The 26,925-nt window shown below is 41.3% G+C and overlaps 1 protein-coding gene across 5 annotated transcripts in view; it reads right to left on the bottom strand.

Annotated features, from left to right (window-relative positions):
• Positions 1-26,925, bottom strand: part of ATP8A1 (ATPase phospholipid transporting 8A1) — a 226,199-nt gene continuing 199,274 nt past the window's right edge. For all 5 annotated transcript variants that reach the window (XM_061164668.1, XM_061164664.1, XM_061164663.1 and 2 more), the window contains 4 exons: positions 9,322-9,410; positions 8,512-8,604; positions 2,105-2,196; positions 1-933 (listed from right to left, as the gene is read on the bottom strand). In XM_061164668.1, the coding sequence (XP_061020651.1) occupies positions 833-933; positions 2,105-2,196; positions 8,512-8,604; positions 9,322-9,410 (375 nt within the window). In that variant the 3' untranslated portion in view covers positions 1-832. The remainder of the gene's footprint in view (positions 934-2,104; positions 2,197-8,511; positions 8,605-9,321; positions 9,411-26,925) is intronic.

Below are 26,925 nucleotides of genomic sequence, written 5' to 3' on the forward strand. Positions count from 1 at the left end.
TGCAGTTTTAAAAATCAGTATTGTAACGACAGTCACATAATCACTTGTGCACTTCCACCTGAACAGACAGACAAATGAGAAAGAAGCATTTGTAAGGCCAAAGGTGCTACATCACAGATATTAGTAGCAAATGCCTTGAAATACTCATTTTTACAAATCACTCTGAGATTGGAAAAGTCAGGCATGCAGATCTCACAGCAGAACTGGAGGTAAACTTTCTTGTAAATTTCTGGGCAAATGACTACTGAAGGAGAAATAGTAATACATTTATTGAACTTCTTTGGCAAACATTTATCAAGACAATTTTTGACACAAACACTTATCATTAATGTCTCATTTAGAAATTTTGCCCAGTGAGTGGCTTCTTTAAGAAGGCTGTTTCCTCCCCGCCCCCCTGCCGAGCATGTTCTGAAATCTAAATTTGGATATCAAGAGTTCCTCTAACTTACTACCATTTTACAGATTTTTAATCGTGAATAGCCTTGTGGTGTATCCAAGACACTGATAGTTATAGCTCCAGAGTAACAGCAAAAGAATACTGACCTTTTTTCAGTTGGAAAAAAAAAAAACACTCTGGCAAGATACAAGGTCATTTTCAATGTCTGTTTACAAAGACTTAGCAAATACTTTAGAAAATCTGAAAGAGATGGTGTTACAGTATAGTTGCACAGTGCTTACGTCTATAATATACATGAATCTGAATGTCAGTCAATGAGATGAGCTCAGATCCATTTCCCCTCCTTGGACCAGACTGGAATTGGTCAGCAGATTCTGGTGAAGACCTGGGACTCCCCGAAAGGATGTATCAGAGCTGGCCTTGCAGCCCCGCGACTCATGACCACTCATCAGGCCTCTGCTTCGTGGTGTCATATGCTCTGATCACTTCAGACTGTGAGACGATTCCATTTTCGTCTTGAGAGAAAGCATACCCATCTGTAAGTTAAAATAGAAATGGTGAGCTTGAAGTCACAGGAAGTCTCTGTTATTCTGAGTTTTGAGTGTTCACTTTCTAACTTGGGGAGCTAATGTATCCTTCCCTGCCTTTAAAAGCATAAGGACACTAATTTTTTAATGTCTGGGAACGATATGGATTCAAGTGCAAAATGAAGAGTGAGGTGATGGTGGCTTAGATCCTCGGCGCTCTGCTCCCTGGATGGACAGAGGCTGCAGCCTCCCCTGCATTCTCCCTTCAGCAGATCATGTCCAGCTCCTCTAATGTCTGCTTCCTGCTAGCAGAGGGCTGCGGGGTGCAGTCAAGTGGGAGCATGTACTCCAGATGGATCAGGCGGATGAGAGGGAAGGAAGAATAAGAGCAAGGAGGTAGACACACACAGCTTCCCTCAGAAGACACGGTTCTGGACGCTCAGCATCTACAAATAAACTCACTCATGCCCCAGCCTGGTCACAGGGGGCCTGGGGATAAGAAATGACCCCCAAGGGGCTCCCATCTTTAGAAAAGGCCTCTTGAAGCATAAAGAGCAAAAGCATTAAACACGAGTATATACACATGAAAATAAATTACATGTGGAAACAACATGAAACAAAAGATATATTACTAACACAAATACATTTACTACAGGGCTTTATATATTATATTCTTTTTGAGATCCTTCAAATGTTAAGAGGGCATGATACCTAATAATTTCTTACAACTCTAAATATTCATAAATATTTTTGAAGGGGGAAATATGTTTCCTTGTGTGCTGTTTCACACACATGTCATTGTGTATGAAAGCTGAAAAGGCTCTTGCAAAGTTATTCAAGTAGAAAAGATAACAATACCAAGTAAGCTTTTAAGAGTTAAGATTTATTTTACTGGTTCTTTTTAAGATTTAAGGAGGCAAGGGGCATACAGAAATATTTTTTGTGAAGTGAAAGCAGCAAGATTTTCAAATGCTCTATCTTTTCTGCTGAAAGTGAGATGGCTGTGGTCAAAAGACTCTCTAAACATTTGTTATTTATATAATGTGTTGCAAATGTGCAAAATTTGTTTTAGGTGTTAATTGTAAACAGTTAAATATCCTTCAAGACAAAATACTGCTCCTATAAATGCAATGAGGTAATGGCGGAGAATGTGTTTAAAAATCAGAACTCAAATACTCACGGAGCAGGTTTTGTTGCAGTGATTCTGACCGGTACAGGTTCACGTGGTTCTTCTTAAAGACGTTCTTGAGCAGTTGCGCCCTCTCTGTGAGGCTGCAGAGCAGGTGCAAACGTGCGAAATGAATTATCAGCTCAGCGGAGACCCCAGCGTGCCCACAGGACCACCAGAGTTAGACTTGAACAAAAGCCTGTTTGAGAAATCTGTAGTCTGCGGATTCTTTTTTACCCTGTCTTCTCAGACAGCAAATGAGGTTGCAAGTATTTAGACAGATACTTTAGAGGCCATTTTCCCCTACAGCTCAGAAGAGTTTTGTCCCCAATAGTGCAGTCAAAAGGTCCCCAGCCCCAGTGTTTAAGTCAAAGAGAGATACAGAACCTGCACGATACAATTAACAAAAACCACAGAATCCACCACTAGGGATAGTACCTTCTAAAATCTTAGCTGACTTACTACATGGAGCAAGTATGGCATTTGAGAATTAAAAAAAAAATGAACCATTACTACACCTTTTTCCTACTTGGCATATATTCTGGTATAAATTAATTTTTTTATACAGAAAAATCCTAAAAATTAGGTAAAGAAGAAATCTCATAGACTTTTTAATTAGAAAAATTCCATTACCACTCTAATATGGTATGAAACGTGTTCCTTAATTTTAAAATAAAAAAAGGTATTTTCAGAAAATAATTTACTAGGTAAAGTGAGAAGAAAAAAACACTTATTTTTCAATGAACATTTAGAATAGTCTTTTCTGCAGAAATGAATCCATGTAATTATGTAACTTCTACAAGCAGAGTGCAAGAAACACTGCGTCTGTTTTTCTCTCCTGCTCACAGAACAGTGTTTCACACAGTGGGAAGTCAAATATCTGTCAAATAAATAAATTTGAATAGTAATTCTGAAATGCACTTTTAAACATCATCAATCCTCCTAGTCATGCCATTTCTCCACTGGTTGATTTATAAAACTTTGCTTTGATATTAAACCACATAACAAGCATGAAGAGCTAATAAGTAATGCACATGTGTTGCAGCAAATGTTTATGCAATTTTGTTTTAATCACTGGAACTGACTCAGTGGACAAATTTCCATCTTTTAGCTTCCCCATTTTAAGCTTTAGTTAAACTGCTGTAAGTTATGTTAGTTCTGTATATTGCCAATTCTTTTTAGACCCTGAAATGGAACAATATTTATCATACACAAAAAAAGAGGATCATCTGCAAAATGAACTCACTGTAATTACAGAAACATTTAGGCTTTTGCTGAAGTAAAATATTTGGAAATGTTGACATTTGTAGTAATCTTCCACAGATATTTTTTAAAAGTCTAGGGGTGTTAACTGGTACTTATTAGACATACTTTATTGTCATTGGGAATTAAGGCAAGAAAGCTAATTAATCTTAAAACTCTAGTGGTTTTGCAAAAACTTGTAAAACTTGTTTTTGCCAGTGAAATAAACAGATATGGGGAATAAGAAAGAGCCATTTTTACAGACTTTTCTTACTCTACTCTTAAAATGTTCTACCATTACTGACCTGGGGACTCAGAGGGACGCTAAAACATGTAACTGCTTTGAGGAAGTCGGCGGCTTCAGCAGCAGGTGGTCTGACTTTGTCAGCAGAGCGCTGTGGGTGGGGCGCTGGGAAGTCTCTGGTGTTTAAAACTGAAATGACTACAGAAGGCTAGAGGACAGCCATGTGTCATGATGGAGCTCCTTCTTCCCAAAATACATTTTCCAGGTTGTAGGCTGGCCTTCTTAAATGCACGATCCTTTAATATAGAAGTGGCCCTTGCATATTATGGCAACCAAAATATATGAGACAATGTAATTTCGTTTTGTAATGGCCATTTAAGGCTATATTTTCACTCAGCTGTCATGTCACATTAATGTCTAGTGTTTATTTAAAGAAAACAGTTTCTTTCTGGGTAAAGAAGCACACTGCTGTGGAAAGTGCCCGGGCTCTGCAGTCTTTGATTTAATTCTGTTATTTGTGAGCTGGATTGCCTTAGGCAGCCGTTCTTAGACACCTCATGGAGAACAGGAGGACAGTTCCAAACCTTGGGCTGAGGAGGATTCAGGAAGATGGCACTGAGGAAACACTCAGCCACTTAGAAACACCAGCTCCTCCCACCCTCACCATTCCCTACATCCCGAGAAATTTATTATTAAAAAACCACCACCAACAACAAACCAACTGGAACAGAGACCATCACAAGACAAAAGATACGTTGTGAGGATCATTTCTGATGCCTTGGTTTATACTCAACATTGACTCAACAGGAGAAGTCTATTGCTAAACATGAGTTTTAATTTATAATGCCCCCCCCTCCACTTCTTTAGGAAGGCTACCAGGTTTTGTTTTTTGCCTTAGCTACACTGAATCTCTTGTTTTTCATTAAGATAAACAACACAGAGAGAAGCTAGGAGAGACCACCATCACTGTCTCCATGACCAAATTATCTGACATCTACACTTCCCTACTTTAAAAAGCTCGGGCTGTGGACCAAACAGCGGTGATGAACAAATTAATGAGGACTGACCTGAAGATCCTGGGCTAAAATACTATTTAGTAGAGGCTGATGATGACATACTGGCTAGTGTCTATAGATACGTGTAAAAAATGATGGCTCTCATTATTCATACTTGGCCTTACTATAAGACACATTGCTTCACACACACAGGAAAGATATCCAGTAACAACTGCCTGTCTCCAACGAGCCCAGTGTCCGCAATCCTTTAACACTTTGGGGTTCTCAACTCATATTTTTGTTTTGTTTTAGGAAAGTAATATGTTACACACAATTTATATATGTAATTCTCCCAAGTGAGACCTTAGAGACCCATATCCCCAAAATTAATATTTCTGCTATAAAACACAGACATATTTACACTGCAGAAAAATAAACAGTATCAACGTCCTTATATTTCGAGAACAAATTGTTTTGAAAATCCAGCAAATTTCCCTATAAGCTTGCGGAAAAAAATTGAATTTCAAAGCTTTTTGGATTTTGGAAATGTAGATGCTTCTGCTCCCTAGTGTTGGAGCATGTCCATAGAAAGTAACAGCAAAAGACAGTTTCATAGCTTACGAGTTAGTTTCTTTACCCAAAATAATAAGTCATGGCTACAGAGTGATCTGGAGGAGGAAATGGCAACTCGCTCCAGTATTCTCGCCTGGGAAACCCTGGACCTTCTTGACTCAGAGATTGAACCCGGGTCTCCTGCACTGCAGGCAAGACTTTTTACCATCTGAGCCACCAGGGAAGTCAGGAAAATAATATGATAAATGGCATACTTATTTCTGTTAAAAAAGGACTCATTCTTTTAACCAAGATGTTTTAATTTTTGAAAATGAGTAGAGATGAGAAATGAATTATTGTAAATACTAATCTGGATATGGTGCGTACAAGTTAAGTTTCTCTGACACAGAGAAGCTGTGTGTTTACATCTAGCTTGACTTCAGAGTAGTGCTTAGTGAAGATTTAAAAACTGGGGTGATCAACTTACAAGGTCGTTCTTAAGAACTGCATCCTTCTATGACAAAAAAGTAAGCAACCATTACACTGGAGCTTACTAGTCTGGGAAGTGTAACCTAGATAGCCCTATGTTCTTGTGTATCACATTTTCATTTAACTTCCCACAGGTTAGCCCACTACTCAACTATCCTTTCGCCTCCCCTTTCACTAAAGGACTTATTCTTTGGCTCATTCTCCTGACCACTCATTCATCCACTCAATAAATACTAACTGAATGTTACCACGTTCCTGGCTCTGTGGTTGGTGCTGGGTTGCCATTAAGACTAAGACAGAGGCCTCTGCTACAAGGAGCTCAATCTAGCAGGGGATGCGAGCAAACACAGGTTGGAGACACAGACTCTAGTAAACTGTGGCAAATGCAGAAACACAGGAATAAACAAAATACAGAGACAGCGGAGTGGGAATTGACTTCATCTGTGGAATGCTGAGGTAAGTGCGTTTGGACTGGGTTTTGAAAGCCAGGAACTGGATTACCCATCTGTAAGAGGGTCTCAGCTTCTAGACGAGGAACCCGCACACGCCGAGGCCAGGAAGCATACAATGATGTGCGTGTGTCAGCCCTCAAGGAAGCCTGGTGTCACTTGAAGACACAGAAATCACCATTTCCCCCTCTTTGGAAAATGCAGATGAAATCAGCTCATGCTTGAAAATTTGACATTCATCTCATTCTCCTCCGAGGTTCCTAAAACAATTCTGTCAGTAAAATCAGACAGCTGCCAAGCTGCCTTAGAACGCAGTTTGATGTGAAGGCTTTGCCGACCAGTTGCTACTCTCTCACAGATCTTCCTCTCCTCCAGCTGCCATCAGCAGGGGACGCCACGGCCAGGCTGACCATCACCATCATTTTGCTCACCGATCAGCAGCAACGGCAACATGGGGTCCATACCAGACTAGGGGTTTTGACTGGGCTATTCAGCTAACAGCTAACTTAGTCCTGAGTCCCTGAAATAAGCTGAACCGCTATTTTAGGCAAACGAGCTGAGCAGCAGCAGGAAATCTATCAGACACATTTTCTATGGAGAAGTTGGTAGTCATTTACACTGAATTCACTTCTTTCTTTCTAGGCTCTCTGACTTATTTAATATAAGGGACTACACATATCACAGACTCATGGACTCTTTAGGACCCAGAGACCAGAGGTCATCATATCGAACCCTCAGTCTGACTTATGAATTGTTGAAGTCACTGATATACTACAAATGATGAAAAAAACTATCACATGAAGGGGCTTAATGTAAAGTTTTATTAACACACAAATAGGAGAAATTTACTAAGGGCAGTAACAGTACTATCAGTGGACCTTCCCTAATAATTGTCAATATTTTTATTCATGACTCTGTGAGCTATTAATAGAACTCTTTTTTTTAAAAAACAAACATTGTATACTGGAGTGTAGCTGATTAACAATGCTTTGATAGTTTCCGATGCACAGCAAACGGACCTGGTCATACACATCCATGCCCCCATCCTTTCCTAAGAGCCAGAACTCTTCCTATATCCTTTTTATAGCTAGAGGGAAAGGGAGAGTGAACATTTCCTGAGGGGCGATTTATGAAAAACAGTGGAGTTGGTGCAGAGCTGGAGGCGAAGGGAAGAGATGAGGGGCAAGCGCGCGGAGGTGGAGCTGCTCCTGTGATCTGAAGGTAGGGGTGGTCAACTCATCACGGACACCGGGACGGACAGTGAGGGTCAGAGCCGCCCCGTTTCAGGCAGGCTCCGTCTGGCGCCAGGCCACTACGTTCCTGAAAAGCAGTCTAAGGAGGCAGAATAGTGCATGACGGGGGTTTCTAGACTCAACCGACACGGGCTCAAGGCCCCAGCACGGTCACTTTGGACCTGGAGAATGCGGGTCTCTCTGAGCCCCGGTTTCCCCATCTGGACAAAATGGGGATGATGGACTTGTGCACGGATGTCACGGCGGTCCGTGAGAGAAGCTGCGCAGTGAGGGTGCACGCCCCACACAGGCCGGGGCTGCTGGTCTCAGGAGAGAGGTGCGGACGGGGTATGACGCGCCCCTCTGGCCTGAGGAGAGCAAGAGAGGGCTGGAGCCAAGGCCTCAGCCCGAGTGCCCCGTCTGACACTTACTCCACCGTGTCTAACTGAGCAGCAACGGAGAATCAGGGTGAAGGCGACAGAGACCAGGGCAAACCGTCTCCTAGGGTCGAGACAACATGCTAGCTCGCTTCAGTGTGACGGGAGAGGGAGAATCAATTCCTGGTATTTTCATCATAACCGTGGATCATTGCAGAGTGCTTTCAAGTAACTTTAGTTTCTCTTTTGTAATGCTTTGTGAAGTTCAGTAAATTCGCTTAGCCTTCTAACCTTGCTTTTTTTTTGGTGTGTGGGGGGTGGGTGGTGGGGATGTAGAGGACTCACTTCATAGATGACTCCCAGCTCAGCTCCCAATAAAGTACTGAGCCACTGGAGGCAACTGAGGGACAGCCGACTCTACGTCAGCCTCTGATTTTGATCGTATTCTGTGCATTTTCTACGAACACTGCATTTTCTTTTTCAGTTTCATAATAAACACTATTTGTAGCCACCATTTATTTCGTGCTCGTTAAGCCCCCAGCCACCTGCTTTACTGACACTGTTTTCAATTCTCAGGACTGGCTGGGAGGGAGGTATGGCCACTCCCATGGTGCAGATGAGGAAACTGAGGCTCGGGAGCTCTAAGCAACCTGGTTGAGATGCAGGCAGCTCAGAGAAGAGATCTGATTTGAAATTGCATCTCTCTGGTTCCAAAATCTGTCAGTGACGCTGCCAGCTCCATGTCAACAGATAAGCACAAGTTTAACTGCTTACTTCCAAACCGCTAGCAAAAGAACAATGTAAAGCTCACCTAGAAAAGAACATAGTATGTGTTTTACCTTTTTCCAAGCACAACCGCTCCTGGGTCTTGAGATTTTGCCTCCAGCTCCTGAACTTCATCTACTAATGTTTTAAAAGCAGTCCTCTTGATACTGCAAAAAAAATGAAAGCGAAAGAAAAGAAAAAGGATCAAAGTATTTGTGTGAAGATTTAAAACATTATAAAACAAGTTTTTACCATGCTGCTTCTAAGTACAATAGTAATAGAATACAAGGAGTTTTTTCACAGAATCTAAAAAATTATAGTAATTTTGGGCATTAATATAATTATAGAAACAATGGTCATAAATGGTTCACGTTGATAGTAATAAAACTTTCATAGTCATTAAACAAGCATCACAATAACCAACTTTAATGATATCTTTTTTGTGGGAAGAGAGAACATTTTAAAACTTATAATCCTTGAGAAAGATTAATAAAATTGTAGATTCTTCTAGTCTCTATTTTATATATGTTTAGAATCAAGCAAGAAAAAATTTCCTTTCACAACTATTGTTCACTAAAAATATATGGGGGTGTGTGTACATGTGTGGGGATAACATAATTTTTTCTTCTACCTTGAAGGGGTTTTTCAGGCTGATTAATAAAAATGTTAATTGAAACTACCTGCTTTAACTTCTGCTGGCTCTTTTAAACTAATATAGTTTCTAGTTCCTCAATCGGTCCTTTCTCCTTTATTTACATGGAATTAATTACTGTTACTAATTCCTCTCTTGCAAGCTCTATATTAGAGCTGACGCCCAACTAGAGAAATCTGAGGATTAATACGCCATCTACGTTGCTATGTACATAACTGACTATTATACTTACACTTTATACAGCACGTCAAGGAGCAAGGAGGCCACAGGGATAAATAACAGGCCCGTCCAAAAGACGCCGGAACTGAACAACATGGCCGCCTGAGGATCAGAGACAGTATCACTTTAAAACCATAAAAATACACCGGTAAATACAAGTTAAGTTTTTATATGATTTCAAGTGAAATAATTTTAAGAATCTCATTCTGCAAGAGGGCATAAAATAACTCTGAATTCAAACTTGTGAAATATTTGGAATTAAAAGCCTAATTTATGAAAACATGCCCTTCTATTTTTCCCTCAGTAGCTAAGACAGCAAAGTTTTATCATGTACCAAATCTTTTCACATTTTTATATGAATTTCTTATTATTGTGACCAAAACATGGAGTAATAAACTTTGACTTTCTTTTATAACTTAGAATATAAAAAATTATCTTTTTGAGCAAACTTCAAACATACGTTGGATTAAATTCTCTTACAATACAATACATAAAATCAATCCTAATTAGAAACTAAATTTACTATTTCTGGAAAATAAAAATTTACTTTTTCTAAAATATTACGTGATACTCAAACATCATCCAGATACATCATGAATACAGTATAAACAAGTTAGGGTATCTATGAAAAATAACAATTTGATATTATGTAGGGATAATACTAATTTTTGTTCAAAGATTTACATAACTTGTTTCAGTGTATTCTGTTATTGGTAGTCAAGCCAAATATTTAGTATGTAAAACCCAAATGACAGTGTGTTAAAATAAGTTTTAACACACTTTCATTTGTATTAAATCCCATATTAGGCTATATCAGAGCCTTTGGGGTTGCAAAGAAAATGATTCTATAATAAAAATTAATAAATTCTGTTAGTTGTTTGTGATTATAATAAAAATCCCTTTATAATGTAATTAGATTACCTACAGCTTAAAGCGGATAGTGTCACACAAATAAATAAAACCAAAAGTAATACTTTATTTCACTTTGAGTCTATTTGTTTATCAAGAACCAATTTGCAGTACCTATTTAAATCCATAAACATATTGTTATAACTCTATTATTTAGCAGCCAACTAATGCACATCCATTTACATCCCACTAAATATCACATAAGAAACTTTTTTTTAAACTACGTGTGGGTCAGGAATTAAAAATGATCTAGAGTTTAATTTATATAGGTGGTTTCATAATTATACATAAACAAACAGTCCTAATTAATCCATCCATATCAAATATAAAAACTGCTCATTTTAAGTTGTGCTTCAGATTACCTATTCATTTTGACTTTCATTTGGAAACCAGGAGCTGCTGTTTAAAATTTTTCTACATTAACACAAGGTTAGGATACCGACTCTTGGTGCAGAATACTCCAATATCTAGGATGAAACAGCTCTGAACACATTAAAAATACGAACATGCTATTACCCCAAATTTCAGAAAATAAACGTCGCCACGTGGATTCAGAGGAACAGCACCCACTTTCTGGACACCACCAAGACGAAAGATATTCACATAAAAGTCATTTTATTTTATAAGCAAAACATGATCTTCGACATGCTGGCTGACATCCTCAATAGTGAAAACCAACAATAACTGTGTAATAGGAAATGTCCATCAAGTCAGTGGGTTTTGTTTAGTTGGAAGGAAGCTTTTGAGTTAGGTAATGACTGCAAAATGCCCCATTTCTTTTTTCTTTTGCGGGAAAAAGGTAAGATAAGTCTAAGTTGTGTAACTGAAAATAACCTCGTTTCTTTGGTTTAATTTTAATCTCTTTTAATTTGGGGGGCAAGAGAAGAGAGGTTTGTTCCTGCCTTTGCCACCTCGTATTAAACGTCCCCTGGTGGGGACAGAGGCTGCTAATTCTGACCATTGTGATGTTAACTGTGACGGGAGACTGGCGCCCACTATTCAGCCCACCAGCCTTTGGCTTTGCAAATGCACGCCATGAATTGAGGGGAAAAAAGTTTTTCTGCGTCATATCTGAAAGCCTGTCAGATTTTTTTTTTTTTCTTTTGCAGAGTTAATCCAAACCTAAGAGATTTAAAGCCGACATTCGCATTAAAGACAGAGAGTCTCTTTGTATTTTTTGGATGAAGAGGGGGGGAAAAATAAAATCCCACAGAGGTATTTCCTTCCTTTCTGTACAAGAAAGCTCCCTCTCACTCTGTAGAGACCATTTTTGTCTCTAACTTTTCACATCTCTCCACTTGCAGGCAGGTCAGCTGGGAAAAGACGCCGGGTTCGCAGACAATGGGGGGAACAGGGGCAGCCTGTTTGGGGTGGGCTCGGGCTCCCACCAGGGCAGCCTGCAAGTCACTCTTAACGTGGGAGATTGGGGGGGATCACGCCAAGTGGCCCCGCAGCCCCTCTCAAGGCCCTTTGAAACCAAATGGAATCTGCCACAAAAGTGGCTCCCGGGGGCCTTGAGAGGATCAGCCCCAGGAGCTGCAAAGCCGGCAAACCGGGGGGCACAGGCCCTGCTCTGGGAACAAGCACTGCATGTCTGCAGAGCGACGCTGCCTCACCATCGGCCTCGGGCTTCAAAAGTGAGCCATCACGGCCTGAGACACAGAGACACGAGGAATTGTTCTGAAATTTCCCCACGAACTTGCAGAGAAAGAACAGTTGAGGAAAGCCTAGCTCCTGTGCAGTGAGCGAGCCAAGGGGCTTGAGCGGATGCGAGGGCTTACCTTCCGGCCCGCAGGGAGGGGGCCCCTTGGTACCCATGTTTTCACACGGACAGGAACACGCACTCTTTCACCTGCAGGGTCCTCCAAGCTCAGGCTCGGAAGAGAGGACTTCGATGTGCTTACCTGCCTACACACTTTCAGCAAAGCACTTCTTAAGTCTGTCCCCCCTTTTACCCTATAAATGTTGAATAGCATGCTGATTCTTTGCTAAAGTACAGATGCTCTAAGAAGGCCCCTTGGGGAGTGCTAAAACTACATCCGCAGACCCCAACTGGAGCAGAGCTGGTGATAAACAGCCCTGGAAGCAGTCCTGGCTCTGTCTGTCCCGGCTCTCAGGGCCAGAGGAAGTCACTTCTGGGTCTCTGCTTCCTCAGCTGTAAAGTGGATTATAAGAATTAAGCCATTAATGTTTATACAGTGGCTGCTTTTATTACTAACATTGATTATTGACAAACGTTCCTTTCTTCATTTTAATTTTCAAATTCCTCTAAGCTCTCTAGTCTCGTGTTCCTTTTAGTGATCTCTCCCATGAGCTTCAAGGAAGGAAGTTTTTTATCACAACATCAAATTAAATGCAAGTTTATAAATGTCATAGTTTACATCACATTAACATCTACTCCTCTCCAGACTGAAATTGGCCAAGTAACTGAATCTTAATAAATAGACATTCATCTCAATTTGCTAATTTAATAAGTGGAGATAAATGTTTTTTATTTCATAAAAATTATTAAAGATTGTATGGGCACTATATATTAATTTAGAAGGGAAAATTATTCAGAGAATAGTGCTGTAAAACTTGGTTAGCTTTCTGGGAGGGGGAAGGGTGTAAGATAAATTAATATATTAATAAATACCAGAGGGGTTAAGAGTTAATGTTAACAACAACCAAAAAACAAGAAGTGATTACTAAGTGTCTAGGTAAAACTTTATAAAAGGATTTTCTAAGCCTTAAAATGGTGAAAAAAAAAAAACTATAGAAACCACTACAATATTGTAAAGTAACTAGCCTCCAATTAAAAAAAAAAAAAAGAAACCTAATCAAAAAAGAAAAAAACCCAAAAAAACAACTATAGAAAGAAATGCTTTAAAGAACTGATCCATGAGAATGTAGAAGCACCACAGGTTAACAAATAACCTAACTAAAAAATAAACGATACATAAGAACTTGGAAAATGGCTGCTAGAAGTATATGAAATTCTGCATTAATATCTGATTATAAAAATAGACCACTGATTTTCATAACAGTAGCTAAGATCCCAATAGACAGGCAAAGGATCTGAGAAGGTATTCACAAAAGCAGCAGCAAGGAATCAATAGCATGGGGAATTCTGGGCCTCTCTACAGTTGCAGAAACATTACCAAATCAGATCAGATTTAAACAATTCAGTCACCCCTGGGGGAGTGGGAGGGTATGCAGACACAGGTATTGGGTAGTAATTTACACTTCCTTAAGCAATGTGCTCACTTTGGGAAAGGCAACTGACATGTGCCTCAAGAACACAAACATTCATTCCTGTTAATTTGATAATTCAATCTCTGAAACTATGTGTTGAGATTTGGTACAGTCTTTGGGTAGAGGTTAGCATCCCATGAAGCTGTTTGTGGTCACTAACCCTGGAAGCACTTCCTCCAGAAGCTTGTCATGGCCCAAAAAACCGCAGCAGCCTCCCGTCCCGGTGAGTCACGGGAAGAGTAGCTTATTTCAGTCTTTGAGAAATCAGCATAAAGAACCTACTAAATAGTTTTTTAAGCCAAGGTTTCCAAGATGTATTTATTGACCATGGAATACTTTTCCCCATATGTTGCTTACTGGTATCCCAAGGAGCTAATTTTGGGGACTGCAAATATTCACTGTGAGTTTATTAAAAACAGTCAAACACCAGTGAAAACTCATAGGAAAAACTACATGGACATTCCTCAAGAGGTGGTGACCAAAACCATTCCCAAGAGAAAGAAATGCAAGAAGGCGAAGTGGTTGTCTGAGGAGGACTTACAAAGAGCTGAGAAAAGAAGTGAAAGGAAAGGAGAAAGGGAAAGGTATGCCCATCTGAAAGCAGAGTTCCAGAGAACAGCAAGGAGAGACAAGAAAGCCTTCTTAAACGAACAATGCAAAGAAACAGAGGAAAACAACAGAATGGGAAAGACCAGAGATCTCTTTAAGAAAATTGGAGACACCAAGGGAACATTTCATGCGAAGATGGGCTCAATAAAGGACAAAAACAGCACAGACAAAGCAGAAGTAGAGGAGACTAAGAGGAGCTGGCAAGAATACACAGAAAAACTGTACAAAAAAAAGTCTAATGACCCAGATAACCACGATGGTGTGATCACTCACCTAGAGCCAGACACCCTGCAGTGTGAAGTCAAGTGGGCCTTAGGAAGCATCACTACAAACAAAGCCAGTGGAGGTGATGGAATTCCAGCTGAGCTGTTTAAAATCCCCAAAGACGATGCTGTTAAAGTGCTGCACTCAATATGCCAGCAAATTTGGAAAACTCAGCAGTGGCCACAGGACTGGAAAAGGTCAGTTTTCATTTCAATTCCAAAGAAAGGCAATGCCAAAGAATGCTCCAATTACTGTACAGTTGCACTCATTTCACAAGATAGCAAAATTATGCCAAAATCCTTAAAGCTAGGTTTCAGCAGTATGTGAACTGAGAGCTTCCAGATGTACAAGCTAGATTTAGAAAAGGCAGAGGAACCAGAAATCAAACTGCCAACATTTGCTACATCATAGATAAAGCAGGGGAATTCCAAACAAAAATCTACTTCTGCTTCACTGACTACACTAAAACCTTTGACTGTACGGATCACAAAAACTGTGGAATATTCTTAAAGAGATGGGAATTCCAGACCACCTTATCTACCTCCTGAGAACTCTGTATGCAGGTCAAGAAGAAACAGTAAGAACTGGACATGGAACAACAGACTGGTTCCCAAATCGGGAAAAGAGTACATCAAGGCTGTATGTTGTCACCCTGCTTATTTAACTTTTATGCAGAGTATATCATGCGAAATGCTGGGCTTGATGAAGCACAAGCTGGAATCAAGATTCCTGGGAGAAATATCAACAACCTCAGGTATGCACATGATACCACTTTAACGGCAGAGTGAAGAGGAACCAAAGAGCCTCTTGACGAAGGTGAAAGAGGAGAGTGAAAAAGCTGGCTTGAAGCTCAACATTCAAAAAACTAAGATCATGGCATCTGATCCCATCAGTTCATGGCAAATAGATGTGGGAAATGTGGAAACAGCATTGGATTTCATTTCATTTCATTTTATTTCATGGAGCCCAGACTCTTGGATTCTAAAATCACTGCAGATAGTGACTGCAGTCATGAAATTAAGACACTTGCTCCTTGGAAGCAAACTGATGACAAATCTAGACAGTGTACTAAAAAGCAGAGTCACAGTGATGGTTTTTCCAGTGGTCATGTATGGATGTGAGAGCTGGACCATAAAGATGGCTGAGTGCTGAACAATTGATGCTTCTGAACTGTGGTGCTGGAGAAGACTCTTGAGAGTCCCTTGGACTGCAAGGAGATCAAACCAGTCAATCCTAAAGGAAATCAACCCTAAATAGTCGTTGGAAAGACTGATGCTGAAGTTGAAGCTCCAATACTTTGGGCACTTGCTGTGAAGAGCTAACTCATTGGAGAAGACCCTGATGCTGGGAAGGATTGAGGGCAGGAGGAGGAAGGGGTGACAGAGGATGAGATATTGAGTTGGATGGCATCACTGACTCAATAGACATGAGTTTCAGCAAACCCAGGGAGATAGTGAAGGACAGGGAAGCCTAGCTCATGGGGTCGCAAAGAGTCGGACATGACTTTGCGACTGAACAACAACAATAACGAGATAACACTGTCCAAGCTAGTAAAGATGCTGTTCACAGAATGTAATCATTAGGAAGCTGATTGTTTGGATGCTCCCTGAATAAACGGAGAGGTGGATTATCTTGGCATTCTCTCGGGAGTCTTCTGTTATCACATATATACCCTTTTTGGGAAGGTTGACGGTTTCTATTATCTACAAGGGGATCAGTCATGGTCCCTCCCTGTGGCTCACATCTCTTGCTTCTGCTTCAAACACAGATTATCCAATTCTGAAACTGAATGTTACATGCGGTGGTTTATTCTCTAAGTTGTGTCTGACTCATGTGATCCAATGGACTGGGGCCCTTCAGGCTCCTCTGTCCATGGGATTTTCCAGGGAAGAATACTGGAGTGGTTTGCCACTTCCTTCTCCAGAGGATCTCCCTGAGATTGAACTGAGATCAACCACAGGGATTGAACTGTGGTCTCCTGCACTGCAGACAGACTCTTTACTGACTGAGCTTCAAACTTAGCACATCCCCAGCAGACACCGTCTTCCTCCCAGACCTGTTCTTCCTCTGTGCAATCTCTTGGGAGAACAGCTTCACTGCCTGAGACAGAAAACTGGGCTGTATTCATGGACTGTCCCTCGGTACCACATCCACCACACAGCCTGGTTCTCCCGTGTTTCAGCGCCTTTGGACTTGCCTACTTTCTTCTCACCCGCTGCCATTATTCCAGTCCCCACCTGGCCTGCCCGATCACAGACTCAGGGGTGGACCTGTTGACTCCAGTCCTGCCCTGCTTTCAGTCAATCCCCACACTGCAGCAAAGGGAGGTTCCACCATGTAAGTCAGATTTGAGCAGTTCTTGGATGAAACCCTTTCAGTGGCTTCACACCACCCCCAGGATGGCATACAAAATTCCATAGTATGATTTCACGACCTTTCGTGTTTGACTTCTGATTACTTCCCCCATATCATCTCTCAAGACAGCCCTCGTCTCGAGCTGCAGCACGTGTTTCAGATCCTGGAAGCTGCCCAGGCTGATTCTTGTCCTGAAGCCCCTGAGTCTATGATTCCTGTTGGCTTTTCAACTTTCACACTGGAGGTCACGTCTATCCTTAGATTTGGGTTAGCTGACTCGACCTTGTGCTTCCAGTTTGGGTAACTATTCCCAAACGGGTAACTATCATCCATTTTCTAATTGCAGACTACGATCCCTGTAAGAAGAGGAAATACATCTTGATGAATGCTCACAACCCAAGCACTTAACCACCAATCAGGTGTTAATAAATAATTGTTAAATAAGTAAGTCCTTACAACTTAGTGTTTAGAGTGATTAAAAGCCAAAAAACATCAGAGCTTTGGGACTATACTCCTGAGAAGTTGCTTGGCTTTCTTGTGTTCTGGCATGGAGCTATTCTGGGAGCAATCATAACTAGATATTTCTGTGATTTGGGGAGAGAGGGGCAGGGCTTGATCCAGCTTCCTACTCATCTTTTTCCAGTAGAAGTCCCCTCCCTCCCTTGTTCCACTTTTATTCTCTGACCTCATCAGTGTCTCCTCCTCCTGTCTGTGATTCTGTTCATCCAGGGAGCCATGGGTCCTGCCCACCTGACTCTGGTCTTTGCTCAGAGGTCATCTTCAGAGCTCTCCCATGGCCACTCCAAATAAAACAGCACCCCACCCCCTCTGCAGTGCCTTCTGTCCCCTTTCCTGCTCTGGGGTTCTCCACAAAACTTACCATCCATGTGCTGTAGAATATACAGTAAGTTCACTACATGCAAACCAGCTCTGTTCTGAGAGCACATCTGTAAGCCCAAGTTGCTCACAAGTCCAATGAAACTAGCCTAGCTACTTAGCTAACACAATCAGCTATATAGTAGTGTACTAGGACAGGTTCACAACACTTTGAAAACTCCCAAAGCTTGTATGACATACAGCTCATACCTCCTATCATGTGCTTCGTAGGATATGGTCGAGTGTGGCTTCAGATCCAAGAGTTTAATTGTTTTATCTGGCTACAGCTTCTCTGAAACAGTTGGGTAGAACAACGCTTCAGAGATGGTCTGTACTGTGATGTGGTTTTGTGAGCCTCAAAGCCCACAGCCTCCACTGTTCTCTTTTCAGAGCCATCTACCCAGTTAATAGATAATTAAACTCCTCTTATCTCCTCCTATATCTCAGTTCAACCTTCCAATCTCCTCTGGAAGCATCTTCTTCATGAAATCATTTTCATTACAAGAAAAAAAAAAAAATCGGTGCTCAACTTAAGGTTTGCATTTATTGCTTCTTTTCATACAAACTATCTAGGTCTTTCCCACCAAGCTGTGGCTCTTCCCTTCCTATTGCTCTTCAGGGTTTTGTCTCTGCTGTGTGAGCTGAATGTTTCCTTGGAAAAGGCAGGTTTCTGCTGCTGGGTTTCACTTTCAGTCCCATCGCATTTAGCCCACCTGCACAGGTACCTTCTCCTTGAGCTCCCTTTCTTAGGGCATGAGAGGAGCTGATTCACGGAACCTGAGATGCAGTGATATCCTTCAGAATCTTGAATGCTAAAAACCACACAGAAGAACTATACAAAAAAGATCTTAATGATCCAGATAACCACGATGGTGTGATCACTCACCTAGAGCCAGACATTCTGGAATAAGAAGTCAAGTGGACCTTAGACAGCATCACTACTAACAAAGCTAGTGGAGGTGATGGAATTCCAGTTGAACTATTTCAAGTCCTAAAAGATGATGCTGTGAAAGTGCTGCACTCAATATGCCAGCAAATTTAGAAAACTCAGCAGTGGCCACAGGACTAGAAAAGGTCAGTTTTCATTCCAATCCCAAAGAAAGGCAACCCCAAAGAATGCTCAAACTACTGCACAATTGCACTCATCTCACAATCTAGTAAAGTAATGCTTAAAATTCTTCAAGTCAGGCTTCAACAGTATATGAACCAGGAACTTCCTGGTATTCAAGTTGGATTTAGAAAAGGCAGAGGAACCAGAGATCAAATTGCCAACATCGGTTGGATCATTGAAAAAGCAAGAGAGTTCCAGAAAAACACCTACTTCTGCTTTATTGACTATGCCAAAGCCTTTGACTGTGTGGATCACAACAAATCATGGAAAATTCTTCAAGAGGTGGGAATACCAGGCCACCTGACCTGCTTCCTGAGAAATCTGTATGCAAGTCAAGAAGCAACAGACATGGAACATGGACATGGAACAACAGACTGGTTCCAAATCAGGAAAGGAGTACGTCAAGGCTGTATGTTGTCACCCTGCTTATTTAACTTTTATGCAGAGTACATCATGTGAAAATGCCAGGCTGGATGAAGCACAAGCTGGAATCAAGACTGCTGGGAGAAATATCAATAACCTCAGATATGCAGATGACACCCCCCTCATGACAGAAAGCAAAGAAGAACTAAGGAGCCACTTGATGAAAGTGAAAGAGGAGAGTGGAAAATTTGACTTAAAACTTAACATTCAGAAAACTAAGATCATGGCATCTGGTCCCATCACTTCATGGCAAATAGATGGGGAAACAATGGAAACAGTGACAGACTTTTTTTGACTCCAAAATCACTGCAGATGGTGACTACAGCCACGAAATTAAAAGACTCCTTGGAAGAAAAGCTATGACCAACCTAGACAGTATATTAAAAAGCAGAGACATTACTTTGCCAACAAAAGTCCATCTAGTCAAAGCTATGATTTTTCCAGTGGTCACGTATGGATGTGAGAGTTGGACTATAAAGAAAGTTGAGCACAGAAGAATTGATGCTTTTGAATGTGGTGTTGGAGAAGACTCTTGAGAGTCCCTTGGACTGCAAGGCGATCCAACCAGTCCATCCTAAAGGAAATCAGTCCTGAGTGTTCATTGGAACGACTGATGCTAAAGCTGAAACTCCAATACTTTGGCCACCTGATGTGAAGAGCTGACTCATTGGAAAAGACCCTGATGCTGGGAAAGATTGAAGGCAGGAGGAGAAAGGGACGACAGAGGATGAGAATGGTTGGATGTGTTTGAGCAAGCTCTGACAGTTGGTGATGGACAGGGAGGCCTGGCGTGCTGCAGTCCTTGGGGTCACGAAGAGTTGGACACGACTGAGTGACCAAACTGAACATCTATATTTTTATGGCAAAGTATCAACATCATGTAATAGAATGCTTTTACTGCATCAAAATCGTGCCGTCTCCTGGCAACCCTGCTTTTGATGTGTGAAAGCCTGATATTAGCTCATAAAAACCAAATCTACTTTCAGGTAATACTGTGTCACTTGAATTTAAACTTGCAAAGGTTTTCGTAAGTGTCTTTGAGTCCAAGGCCTGGGGAACACCATGGTGTGACAGAGGTCTCCAAGTTGTGGGAGCCTTTCTCTGAAACTGCACCCTTTCTGTCTGAATCTGGTATGGTACCTGGGCACGGGGCTGAACTCAGAGGCACATAACAAGCATCACTGGGTCAACACTAAATGGTGAATTCATCACTCTGCACTTTAATCAGAGACACATTTCAAGCTCATGTGGACTTTGGCTTGAAGAGATGAACTTCCATGGAAGGCTTTCAGTGGCTGCTTATCTTGGGTAGTGAGGCTTGAACTTCCCTCTGATAAAACCTGCAGATAGAGGAATGCACATGCCAAGTTCTATGTTCCAGGGGTTATCATTGAGATAGGTCTTTGATGTCTTATTTTAGCACAACAGGATTCTTATAAAATTTCAATTATGTGATATATATTCATGCCAAAATACAAAATTTTTTAATCACTCACTAGCTTATCACTAGCATTTATATACCATGTCCTCTGACCCAAATTTGTACTCTACGGCCTCAGGTACTTTCTGGAATACTATGAATTTCATAAAGAAAAACAGTCTGCCATGGTTTAAGGGAATGATATAAATGATAATTGGGTAATTTTCTGTGACCTAGTCTTTGCTAAACTTTCCAGTTCTAGCTCCAACCATCCCGTCCCTTAGTACCTCCAATCTCCCTCTTTGCGTGGGCTGCTCTCTGCTTCCAAGGGCTTCCTTGCTTGCTCAGGTGCTACAGAATCTGCCTGCAGTGCAGGAGACCCGGGTTTGATCCCTGGGTCGGGAAGACCCCTGGAGAAGGGAATGGCTACCCACTATGGTATATTTGCCTGGAGAATCCCATAGCCAGAGGAGCGTGGGGGGCTATAGTCCAGGGGGTCACAGAGTCGGACATGACTAACATACACACTACTTCTAAAGTCCTTCTTTCTCTTGCCTTCCTGAACAGTGTGGGGAACAGCAGTTCCAAGAAACCGTTCTAAACTCTCCAAACTACAGCGTGCAGAGTGGCCTCTCCTGGGCCAGCCCTGTGCATCCTGATCACAATAACTAGTGTCTTACATTCTAACGTCCTGTTAATCTGTTGGTTTACTCACAACTCAGGCTCCACAGAAGGACTCTATTTTGTCAGCTTTTGATCCACTGACGCCCAGTACAGGTCCTGACGCAGAGGCGCTCCATGAATCTCAGTTGCACTGAGCTGAATTGGGCTCTTATGCAGAACGAATTACTTTCTCCATAAAAATAGACAGGGCAGAACACCCAGAAAATAACTAAGGAGAAGGGTGTTTCGGATAAACCTCAATATGTTTGCAATTATTACCAGAAGCTCTTGATTACTCTGAGACAAAGAAAGCCCTTCGCTTGGATCATCCCAAACAAACAAAAATTTTAGAAAATATGCAAATTGTTCCAAGCAAAGAAAATCTGAGAAAACATGCAAATGAGATGCCGGTTCACAGCGTTCCTGGGCTCCTTCCCCCTGGGACATTCCTGGGTAGTGGTGGGGAACTGGGGGAGGCAGGATCACCCAGTGGGACCCAATCAACAGTCAATCCACTGAATAACGCGAGAGACAACCTTTGTGTCTCCACTCTCTGGAAACAAATGATTAAAAAAGATTATCAGAGGAAAAGGAGGAAGAGTGACGTGGGACCTAGATCACTCAGAAGCTAACTTTTTTTTAAAGTAAAAGTTGACCATGTATCAATGCGCTGTGCTTGGGCTTCGTCGCTGAGTCGTGTCTGACTCTGCTACCCATGGGCTGTAGTCCGCCAGGCTCCTCTGTACATGGGAATTCTCCGGGCAAGAATACTGCAGTGGGTTGCCATGTCCTTCTCCAGGGGATCTTCCCAACCCAGGGATCAAACCCAGGTCTCCCACATTGCAGGGAGATTCTTTACCATCTGAGCCACCAGGATCAATCAGATCAATCAGAAGCCAACTTAATTTTTTTAAGTAAAATTTGACTATGTATCAATATATACTGAAAAATGAACATGCAAAATAGTCTTTTTAAAAAGAAATGAAGAGCATTAGAAACTGTACAGCTCTGAAACTTTTCTAGGGGCGTAGTTCCCAGAACAGTAAAAGTAATTAAGAACAGAATTTGTTTTGCTTTATTTTAATCTTCTTCACTGTGCTATTTAAAAAACTTAAAAGCCCCAGAAAAATGAGGACAAAATTAGTAACAAAATATTCTTTTTGCTATGAGAAATACAATTTTAAAATGTTCTGCTGCTACTGGAGAAGTTATATTAAGATAAGGTATCTAAACTCAATGGTCAATTTGTTTACTTGTTATATCATTCTTACAAGTTTTTATAATTCTGTGATGGCTCTATATTTTATCTGCTTAAAAGCCATCTAAAAAAGAAGGTAAAAAACCAATACCACGAGATAGGTACTATTTTATTCCCATTTTAAAGATGAAAAAATAAAGGAAATTTCAAACAAGCAAAAATAAAAAAAACAAAAAACCATCTCATAAAGTATCAACTCTTTGATTACTAGTAACTCAATCTGTGAAACATATATGGCCTATATTGTAGATTGCAGGTAATTCTTTCCTTTAAAAAATTTATTTTCCTAATTTATTGAGATAAAATTGGCAACAGTTCAGTTCAGTTCAGTCGCTCAGTCGTGTCCGACTCTTTGCAACCCCATGAATCACAGCGTGCCAGGCCTCCCTGTCCATCACCAACTCCCGGAGTCTACTCAAACCCATGTCCATTGAGTTGGTGATGCCATCCAACCATCCCATCCTCTGTCATCCCCTTCTCCTCCTGCCCCCAATGCTGAAACTGAAGCTCCAGTACTTTGGCCACCTCATGTGAAGAGTTGACTCATTGGAAAAAAATTGACATATATAACCTTATATAAGTTTAAGGAGTGCAATGTGTTGATTTGATACATTTATATACTGCAAAATCACCACCATCTAACTAACATCTCCATTCATCTTCTAATTACCATCTGTTTTAGGAAATTATATTTTAAAAATTCAAAACTTCAAAAAAGATTTAGCTATGGAAAGACATAAACTGACATATGGCTTATGTAGAAAAACTGCTGACTATCATGGCACAGACTTCTTGTTGCCTCCTAATATATGTCTGCTCACTTTCTTAGATGCAACCACTTGAATCTTGGCAACCACTTGAATCTTGAATCACCTTTTCCTCCAGCTCAGACTATATTCCTCTGGCTGTCTTATTGTAGCTAAGTATGACCATGTGACTAGCTTTGGTTAATGAGAGCTAAGTAGAAATATGGTGGGCAATGTCTAGGAAAGAACTTCAAAGAGAAAGGGTTAATTTTTTCATGTTGGCTGGAATGTTGATAAAATGGCTAGAGCTTAGGCAGCCATTTTGGACTACGAGGAAGTACACTAAGGTTCACTACGCAGCAAGATAGAAGAAGTCTGGTCTTTGATGACTGTGCAGCTGCCACACAGTCCTGAACTATCTGACTCCACTGGACTTTTTTTTCATATGAGAGAGAAATGTTTCTACCTTGTTTAACCCAGTTACTTTTTTTTAACATAAAAAATATGCCATAAAATAACTTGCTTTGCATGATAAACACTAGGGGGGCTGAGTGATAACTTGGAACCAACCAGCTTTTGAACTCATTGACAATCTTTCTTACCCTATCACAGAATGCAAGAGTTCTGTCCAATTATGAGCTCTACTGAAGCAGATGGCACAGTGACATTCACGGTTTCTTTTATGAGCATTTCTGATTGTTCCCTGGCATGCAACTCAAAAGCAAGCTGTACTGGACTTATGAGCTAGAGTGCTAAGCTAGGAGTGGTGATCTGCTTTCTGCCCATCTCAATGGCTCCATTTCACAGTGCTCCTTCCTACTTTTTTTCTTTAACTCCAGTGACATTGACTTTCCGGTCTTTGAACACACTAGCCTCATTCCTGCCTCAGAGCCTGGGCATGAGTTGTTCTGTCAGCCCTGGAATGCTCTTCTTCACTTGAAGGTATCTCTGGATCATTTAAACTTCAGCTTAATTGTCCCTTCTTCCAAAGGACCTTCTTGGAGCAGCCATTACAATCCTGCCCCTTATCATATCACCCTGTTTTCTTCCTATCACCTTGTGAAATCATCTGTAGTCATTCAACATTTAGCCGTTTGTTAACTGATTTAGTGACTTTCCCCCTCTTACTCCCTGGTCCCCTCAACCTGAACACTCATGGGGATCTTGCCTAATTAATCCATTATGCAGACACCATGCCTAGAGCCAACTACATACTTGATGCATAATTATGGAATGAATGAATGCAAGAATGAACTGACTCTAGAAAACAAACAGCCCAAGTTCTGCCATACTAAGAGCAGCTTTGTTCCGCTTTCCATGCCTTGCTCATGATCATGGCACTTGGGGTGCACTGCCTCATCCCTCACATTTATGACATCCACACCCCATTATTAAAAACAAAATCCTTAAGGACCTTGACCAGTTCTGTTCACCTCTGCAACCTCCACTGCTTAACAGAGTAACACACATACCCTAGATGCTCAATACATATGTGCTCTGTATTGTAGGAGAAGGCGCTGTGCCTACAAAAAGCAATGCCAGCCCTCACAGTGACTCTAAAGAGAACTCTGTGCCCACGTCCTGATTTGCCATTAGTCACATGGATGTCTCTGCTTCTCAGCATTTCTTCAAGACTTCTCTTCACAAAATGGGCTTGGAAGTGGCCATGTGGCCAGCTTCTTTAAGATCTGTGATAGCCTGCCTGTCTTACTCACTGTCGGCTCTGAGGGCTGTGACCGATGGCATGTTTTATTGGATGGGATCCCAACCGTTGGTTGACTGAAGGACATCTGATAGAGTTTACAGCAGTTGTTCTCCCCAGGCTACTTGACTAAACCCAGCAATCTCGGATGAAACTCCTTCATATCAAAACACTGCCCCACCCTATCCACCCAGGGCAGTCTTATGACCTATAAATTATTACATGCTAGCTAGGTAATTAAAAGCTGAGAGATGAATAAAGACTATTTGAAACCAGGAAATTCCTTGTATGTAAAGTAATTCATTATGTTGGTAAAATGGGCAACAGCACAATTTAGGAAAATCATATCACTAATGTGGTTTATTAATACCTTTCCTACAGGGGTGACAGTAAAGGGTTCAACAAAGATTTTTATTGTTTTTCAGAGAGACTTTGCAAACCTCAATCAAGAGATCTGAAATTCTGTAAAACACATGCTCATTCCTTAACTTCAATTTCCTTCAGTAGTTTTATAGATCCCTCAGGCCAGGGAGAGCAGAACCAGATGGCGCTCGGAAGACTTAACGGTGTGTGTCTGCGCGGCCGCGATGCACTGGAAAGTTCTGCCACTACTGACCTTCTGGTATTCATCGTGATATGAAATGATCCTTGATGGGACTTGCTTTTTATTTTGTAACCTGGTGTACTAATCAGAGTGCCTAAAACATCTCCTTCTGAAACTTCAAGAAATACTCAGTAACATCATTGAGACAAGTCAGAAAAAGCAGGCCAGCATATGTTTATATAACATAGCACTTCTCCCCAGGGTCTACCTTGCCCCATAAATTGTTGTACTGGTGTGAAAAAAATACAAGTCAGGTCTGAAAAAAAAAGCCCTCCCCTTAAATCACAACCATATTTGTGAGAGGAGGGGAAGACAGTGACATATTTAAAGTCACAGTCAAGCCTGTCATGCTATTTTCTCTTTATTTTCCTTTTCTAAATAATTTCTTATTGTCTCGTTCTCCACCTTTGCGGAATCCACTCTCCCCCTACTGTGATGTCGTAATTCCTTCTTAATAGCTAAATATTTCAATATTTGTGGTACTGGAATGCTTGTTAATCATTATCATTTGAATCTTATGGTGGGCAGAGATGTAGAATTACTGTAGTGGAAACAAAACTATGGGAAGGAATGTTTCCCAAACGGCAACACCCTGCCCACCAACTAAGAACAGTCCTCTCTGGCCGTGGCTGCAGTGGCTGAGGTCTGCCCTAAAGGCTCAGATATCCAGGGGATGGTTTCTGGTCATTTCAGGCGTGTAGAATGTGTTGAAGGAAGGAGGACGGTAACGACGCCTGATTAGCGATTCAGGCAGCTGAGCACAGCTGAAGATGGAAATATTATGTGCAGATGATGGATGGCTCAGCTTACCAACCAGATGGGAGGAAGGACTTTGATTGGGGGACTGACATTAACCGGCATTCATCCTAACGGCTGGGAGAAAAGTGCAGAGAAGTGAAAGGGCGAGAGGAAAAATGTAAAAGGGACAGAGAGCACAGTGCATAGTGGTGAAGGGGAAAGGCTCTCTGTGTTCCAAAGGCGGCTCAGAGATAGCTTACAAGCTGTGTGACCTTGGGAGAATTATTTAACCACGCTGTCGGTGAAATGTGTGATCGGGACTGCCTTACAGTGATGTTAAATGGTCTCCGTGTTAAGTCAGTGAAGACACTTATGACAGTGACTGACCATCAGTAAGTGAGGTCCTACTATCACCTGAGTGACAACTGTACATTCTCTGATGATGTGGGTTGATAGGGTTTTCAATATATATTTAATGAGTGGGTATTAGACACGCTGATATTGCTAAGATGACAAGAGAAGTTGGGATACAAAGTGAGACAGAGTCTCTGTAAGTGTGTTGAGGGAGTTAGGTGGTGTTGAGAGGGAAGAATTAAAAATCTAGGCACTTTTAAAGAGAGATGGGAATGCGTTTATATCTGACAAACTAAGGGAAATTGATCAGGGCTCTGAGTATCCTGGGAAATAGCAGATACATCAGGGAAA

Source organism: Dama dama, chromosome 17 (assembly GCF_033118175.1).
Source record: "Dama dama isolate Ldn47 chromosome 17, ASM3311817v1, whole genome shotgun sequence".
NCBI classification, from domain to species: Eukaryota; Metazoa; Chordata; class Mammalia; order Artiodactyla; family Cervidae; genus Dama; species Dama dama.